General features: G+C 58.4%; 1 protein-coding gene across 1 annotated transcript in view; it reads right to left on the bottom strand.

Annotated features, from left to right (window-relative positions):
- Positions 1-738: 738 nt before the first annotated feature.
- TNNT2 (troponin T2, cardiac type) overlaps positions 739-6580 on the bottom strand; it is a 9138-nt gene continuing 3296 nt past the window's right edge. Inside the window, exons 6-16 of the mRNA XM_035889706.1 lie at positions 6066-6127; positions 5746-5767; positions 4731-4791; positions 4508-4624; positions 4054-4131; positions 3788-3898; positions 3269-3378; positions 2734-2824; positions 2164-2204; positions 1445-1450; positions 739-787 (exon numbers count right to left, since the gene is read on the bottom strand). Coding sequence (XP_035745599.1) covers positions 739-787; positions 1445-1450; positions 2164-2204; positions 2734-2824; positions 3269-3378; positions 3788-3898; positions 4054-4131; positions 4508-4624; positions 4731-4791; positions 5746-5767; positions 6066-6127 — 748 coding nt within the window. The remainder of the gene's footprint in view (positions 788-1444; positions 1451-2163; positions 2205-2733; positions 2825-3268; positions 3379-3787; positions 3899-4053; positions 4132-4507; positions 4625-4730; positions 4792-5745; positions 5768-6065; positions 6128-6580) is intronic.

Genomic DNA, 6580 nt, shown 5'->3' on the forward strand with positions numbered 1-6580 from the left:
TCCACACCAATTTGTCTCAAGTCTCCATTGCATGCTGTCAGAAACACACAGCGGAGGCAAACACAGTTGGTCTGGGCCCTTTAGGAAGAGGTGTAAATAGGAATGAAAATGGCCTGGAAGCAGGGTGTGTGACTTGGAAGCAGTCCCTCTATCCATGCTGTCCCGCGGGGCCAACCCTGACACAGAGAGGGGCAAGGGGGGCTCTGGTACAGCAAAAACTGGGACGAGAAGTGGCCATAACTAAGACTGCCCCAAACTGCAGCAGGAAAAGCAGGTCAGCCCACTGCGATCTGTTACAAAAACCTCTCAAGGGCTGCCGGTGTGAATGCTGTGAGGCAAGGGGACATGTTATTCGGGGGGTCCTGGCTGGCTGCTGCATCCTCTTGCACCCCAAGGGGTGGGTGTGCAACTGCGCTTGCTGAGTTGAGCTCTGCCGGGACCGTCCCGTGCCTGTTTCCTCCGGGATCAGAGCTTCAGGATGGAGACAACACCTGCACCCCCTCACCGTTCTCTTTATTTACAGACACAAGATCAATTGGGGGTGCAGAGATGAGAAATGGCACCTTGCGAAGCATCTGCCCACCCAGCCAGCGCTGTGCCTGAAGCAAGGTCTTTGCTCCATGCAGTGGGAGGGCGGGTGGGCGCGTGGTGCAGGCTCCGTGACGTGGACAAGCCAGCTGGTCGACCAAAAGGCACTACCCCTCTCTGTGGCTGAGCCTCCTTTGCCTTCCAAGTCATCTATTTCCATCGTCCACCCACCATGGTCTTCCCACGGGCAGCCTTTGACCTGGAAGGGAAGCAGAAAATTGCACGTGCAAAAAGGTGTTAGTAACCGCAAAAGGAGGGAGAAGGTGGGGGCCACTGGAGGAGAATCGGGGGCCCTGCAAGGAGGACTGAGCCATCTTGGGGTGATGCTACCCCATAGTATGGAAGAAGTTCTTCAGCGGCCCTAGGTAAAAGCCTGGGACCTGAGTCAGTCCATGTGTTTTGGGACTCTATGGGAACAAGCTCATGCATTTTCCCTGGTGTTTCTAAGGAGCTCCAATTCCCTTTCCGTGTTCCTCCCTCCCAAGGATCTTTCCAAGAAGAATCGAGGAGTTGGATCCTGAGTTGTGGAGGGATAAAGGCAGCTGCAGGCTCCTTCTCCAAGGAACCAGGAGCTGTGAAGCTGTTAGCCAGCACCCACCACATCGCCTCCTTAACCAGCATCAGGGGAACCAGCACTGCTCTGGCCACGCGTCAGCAGGGAGGAGGAGGAGGAGGCTAGTGTGGACAGTGGCAGGCATTTCTGGCATGTCATCCTGAGAGTCACCGGCCCAGCTTTGACTGCCAGTCCTTGGCATCGCCTCCTTCAGCCCTACTGCTCGCCTGATGTCAGCCCCAGCGTCCATGCAGCACACATGCAGTGGGAGACACACAGCACTCGGGAAACACCTCTACTCACCCCTTGCTGCAGTAACCGGCCGTGTCGGGGCAGAAGAGAAAAGAGATTTGGTGTAAGCAGGCGGGGGGTGCTGCTGGCTGCCACACGGGGCAGGCTGAGCACCACTCATGTGAGATGGCAGGGCAGGACGGGGTGCGAGAGCAGCGTGGTGCTCTGGACGGCGGAGGTTAAATGCCCACCGCCACCCTCCTATGAATGGTGCCCCAGTCCTGTGCAGGGAACATGGGCACGGGGACAGGCTCCCCTGTCCTTGTGGGGCTGCACAGCTCCCACAGCCCCTGGGATTTCCCCTCCTACACAAGCTGGGATCTCCAGCACCTTTCCTGGGATGCTGGGCAGAGCCACTGCAGGGGTGGGGGTGGCTGGAGGCTGGCAGGACCCTGCGGGACACAAAGCTCCATGGGCAGGGGTGGGGTCTCCCTGGGGTCCATCCCCACCAGGGTCTCTGGGGCAGGGGGAAGCTGGTGGAGGTGGGAGGTGATGGGGGTCTGTCAATGGGAGCAGAGCAGCATGGACTGAGGTCCTTGGGCCAGACCTGCAGCGCCATGAGCACCGGGTACCAGTGGGACCAGGGGCAGGAGTGGGAAGAACAGGAGGTGGCTCAGTGAGAGTGCAAAAGAGTCAGGAGATACACAGGGAAGGACCTGCGGCCAGGGGAGCAGGGAGCTGGAAGGGCAGGAGGTGTCGAGGAAGGATGCTCAGCCTGCCCGGGGACTTACACTTTCTGGTGGTCACTAATGCGATTTCGGAGGACGTTGATCTGCAAGAGAAACGCAGGCAGATGGTGAGGCCTGGCAGGATGCCCCACGCTCAGCTGGGGATGGGAGTCGAGGAGATGCATCATGGCGCTCTCTTCCCCAGTGGTCCTTGCGCAGGGTTTAGCATGGGGCTGAGGTGTGCAGCACAGCGGGAAGCCTGTTGCGGTGCAAAGCGTGTCCCCAGGAGCTGGGAGGTCACAGGGCCACCACACAGACCCCTTCACCAGCTGCCACATCCTCTGGTGTTTCATAGCTCAGCCTTGCCAGGGTGGCTGACAACCGCTGGGAGGGTTGGTTTGATCCTGGCTCATCTCCAGAAGGGAGGGAGATGTGGCTTTGCTTTCAGTGGTGCAGAGGCTCGGGTGTTTGTCACCCCATGCACAGGGGGAGCACAGTCTTTTTCTGACGCACCCCGCAGTCCTGCGGCAGCGCCGTCCATCGTACAGCCCACCCCACCTCCCAGATGGGGAGCAGAAGGAGCAGCCAGGCACACGGAGGGCAAGCAAGCTCACGGAGGCCCTCGTGGCTCACCTCGTATTTCTGCCGCTTGAACTTTTCCTGCAGGTCAAATTTCTCAGCCTCCAGGTCATGGATGGTTTGCCATAGCTCCTTGGCCTTGTCCCTGTGGGAAGAGATGGCTGGTGTCAGTGCAGAACAGGGATGTGGCTCACAGGGAGCTCACTGCAGGGGACAGGATGATGCCACCATCTCGCCTGCTCCCCCAGGATGGGTCTCTGTAGGATCCATGCCCAGCCGGGGATGTGTTGGCCAGTCCCACGCAGGGACTGAATGCATGGGTGGGAGGTTGGGACACACGGGGACACGTATGTCCCACACGTGTGAGTGTGTCTCCCTCTGATGGCCGGTGCTGTCAGCAGCAGCCTGGCAGTGGTGGCCCGGCAGATCCATGGAGCCCATGGTGCTGGTGGGGTGTCACAGCCCATCTCCCAGCTTTTCCATCACCCTCTTGTCAGGGCTGCCCACCGTGGCCCAGCATCCTGCCCCATGAGGTGGGACCCAAAGCAGAGCCCCTCTCCTGGACACCCCTCCTGCAGCCCGTGCTCACCTCAGCTTGTCTTCGTTGAGGTGGTCGATGTTCAGGGGCTTCCGCCGTTCGCTGAGGATCTTCTTCTTCTTTTCCCGCTCTGTTTGCTTCTTCCCACCCTTTTTCTCTGACTGAGGAAACAATCAGTCCATCGGAGGGAAGGAAATGTGCCCAGCTTTTGCTCTACCCCTATCCCCAGCTCTGCCCCTAACACCCTCTGGTTTGGGGACTCCAGAAGAACATGAGGTCCTCAAGGAAATTTTGGGAATAGTGGACAAGACACCCCCACCTGCCCATCCCTGTCCCTGAGGCAAGGCTGCACCACCCCCTGGCCAGCACCTGAAAATCAGAGCTCTCGGCTCACTTTGTCCCTCTGACCACTGCTGTGACCCACCCATGGTGGCCTGTCTTCTTCCGCTTGTAGAAACCACAGTCTACCAGCACTGAGAACATGCATGGGTGCTGTGGGGCCAGCCTACGGTCAAGCCCTTCCCAGGAGCACCAGTAGCTTCATTGCAACTGCCTGGGGTAGGATCACACCTTCTGCATGTAGCCTCCAAAATGCAGCATGTTGGAGAAGGCTTTCTTCTTCCGTGCTTCCTCCTCAGCCTTCTTCCGGGCCTCCTCTTCCTCTTTGCGAGCTCTTTCTTCCTGCCAGGGTCAGAAGTAGGTTGGAGATGGAGATGGACAGAGACCTCAAGGACTGGCTTATGTGCAAGACACAGCTTGTGCTGCCATGTGCTCCATGGCTGGGCTTGTCCTACCCAAGACCAGCCCAAGGTCCCCAGCCCTGAAGGGAGACTCACGGCCATGCGGGCTTGACGCTCCTTCTCCCTCTCACTGCGAATCCGCTGCTGCTCTGCCCTCTCCGCTCGCCGCTGTTCCTGCAGGAGGAGAGTACGTTAGCTTGGACACCCCAGGCAATCTGCATCCTCCCTGTCCCTAGGGACACATCCCTGACCTCAAAGGCCCTGAGAGCCCCAAGGGCAGGTCTGCTGCTCCCATGTCTCCCAGGAGAGGACATGGACCAGAGCCCCCAGGGGAAGGTACACCTCCATTAGGCACCGCAGCATCACAGCAGCCAGACTAGGGGCTTCCCAGGCATCGGGGTACAAAATCTGGTTCAAATCTCAAGCTCTGTCTTGCAGGGACATGGGAAGTCTCAGGTCTTGTGGTTGGGACTGTCGGGAACGGATCGTGGCTGTTTGCCCAAGGGGGAAGGGTGGCAATAGCAATAGAGGGGGAGGGCTGCAGACATACAATCCTGTCCTTGAGGGAGATGAGCTCCTCTTCCTCCTTCTTCCTGCTCTCAAAGTGGGCTTCGATGAGGGCCTGCAGTTCATTCAGGTCCTTCTCCATGCGCTTGCGGTGGATGTCCTGCACCAGATAGAATGGATATGCTCACATGATCTGCTGGGCACAGTGTGGAGGAGCAATGCAAGGGGAGCACCTCATGGGGGTTGACTTTGGGTGCACTACTCACGTCAAAATCCAGTCTCTCACCATCTGGGATTTTAGGAGGCACCAGGTTTGGCATGAAGACCCTGCAATGGAAGGTGAGCAGGAGGATGGTGAGTCTGCAGCAGCTACCTGGGCCAGGACAGTGCCTTTCATCCAAGCACTGATCTACCCAGCCCTCCCCTCTGAGCCTCGCAGTCCCCAGGGATGCAGAGTGAGGACAGGGAAGTGTAATGCTGCTTGCTGGAGGTTGCCAGCTGGACAGCCTCAGAGGAAGACCTCTGGCATTCCCGGGAAGCACTCCAAGGCACCCACATGGCTGGAATAACTCTGCAAGCTGTAGGCAACTTGGCCATGACCCTTTGCCAGGCACCCTGGGTCTGGCAGCCACCCCGCTGCTCACCCAAAAGAGCACAGAGGAACTGTGTGATCTGGCACAGGGAGCTGGAAACCATATTCTCATCCTCTGTGGGCTTGAAGGAGGGCTCAGATGCACATAAAGACACAAAGGGATGAAGAGATTGCAGCTGAGGACAGCTCTACTTCCCAGACCGCAGCATCCCAGGGGTCCATGAGGACCCGCAGGTTCCTGGCAATGGTTCACGGCCCCACTCCTTCAGGAGGTGCTCCCGTCCAGGGGATGCTGACACTCAAGCAAGTGCCTGCCTCATGCCAGCCATGGCCAGGAGCTTACTGGAGAAGCAAGACCCTGGCTGTGCCATGGACCATGTACCCCCGGCTCGGGTGCACAGAGGTTTTTTTCCAGCTGCAGGGCCACAGAGCAGCTGGGCCTCCTCCAAGGAGCACACAAAAGGCTTCAAGACCTCATTCTCAGGCTCCTCTTCATATTCTATGTTTATCTGCCTGTTTGTCTCCCTTTTTCTCTCCATGTCCCAGTCCCCACCCTTCTTTCATGCTTTTGAGACCTCACTGCCCCATGCCCTTCATTGATCATGGTGCTAAGCCCATCACATGGAGCCTGCACCCTGGCACAGCTCCTAGTTCAGACCTTGCACCGGAGAAAATGCACCGACACTTACTTGGGCTTTGGCTTTGATTCGCCTGCGGGTCCCCAGGAGCAGGAGAAAAAGACAACGTTAGCGTCACAGAGGCATTTGTTTTCACACCTTGACCCAAACCCCACTAGACTGAGCCGAGCTACCCCTCTCGCCCAGCAGCACAGACTGCACCATGGGTCATCCTCCAGCAAAGAGGCATGGGGTGAGGCGTCCATCCATACGCCAAAACCCAAGACACGTGTTGCTGCTCCTGGCTGAGCAGAAAGGCATTTGGTACCTCCTTATAGAGGCAAGGGGACAGTCCCTCCCACCCCAGAGAGGAACAAGGACAGATACTTCACCTTCCCCAGGCTCCTGCTCTCGGTCCCCCTCTCCGCCTGTGGAAAACACGATGCTTTGGCTCCTGGAGGTCAGCCCTGCTGTGCACCATGCCCGCAGGCACAGCAGGGTGGGTCAGCCAGGCTGTCCCCCTTTGCCCCGTGCTTATCCCCCTTGCAGAACGTAGGTCCATCTCTCCAGGATGAAAGGGGAGGGAGCAGGACCCTCACAGGCAGCCCCTACCCTCAGACAGGCCAGGAGAGCCCCAGGTCCTCTCCAGGAAGAACCCGGACAAGGTTTGCTCAGGCTGGGAGAGCAGTAGTACTACCCTCTCCTTCTGTATTTTGGGTGAATTTCTTACCTAGGCAGCACAAAGCTAGCCCTCCTGCAGCCCTCCTGCTGCCCCAGCCCTGGCAAAGGACAAGGCCAGGGCAGCTCTGCCCTTCTTACAGCAGATTCTCCCTCATCCGCAGCAAATGAACTCAACACTGAAAACCTCAGTGGGGGCAGTGTCTTGGGGGACTGGGGTCAGGGACAA

This window comes from Egretta garzetta, unplaced genomic scaffold, assembly GCF_000687185.1.
Source record: "Egretta garzetta isolate BGI_Z169 unplaced genomic scaffold, ASM68718v1 scaffold202, whole genome shotgun sequence".
NCBI classification, from domain to species: domain Eukaryota; kingdom Metazoa; phylum Chordata; class Aves; order Pelecaniformes; family Ardeidae; genus Egretta; species Egretta garzetta.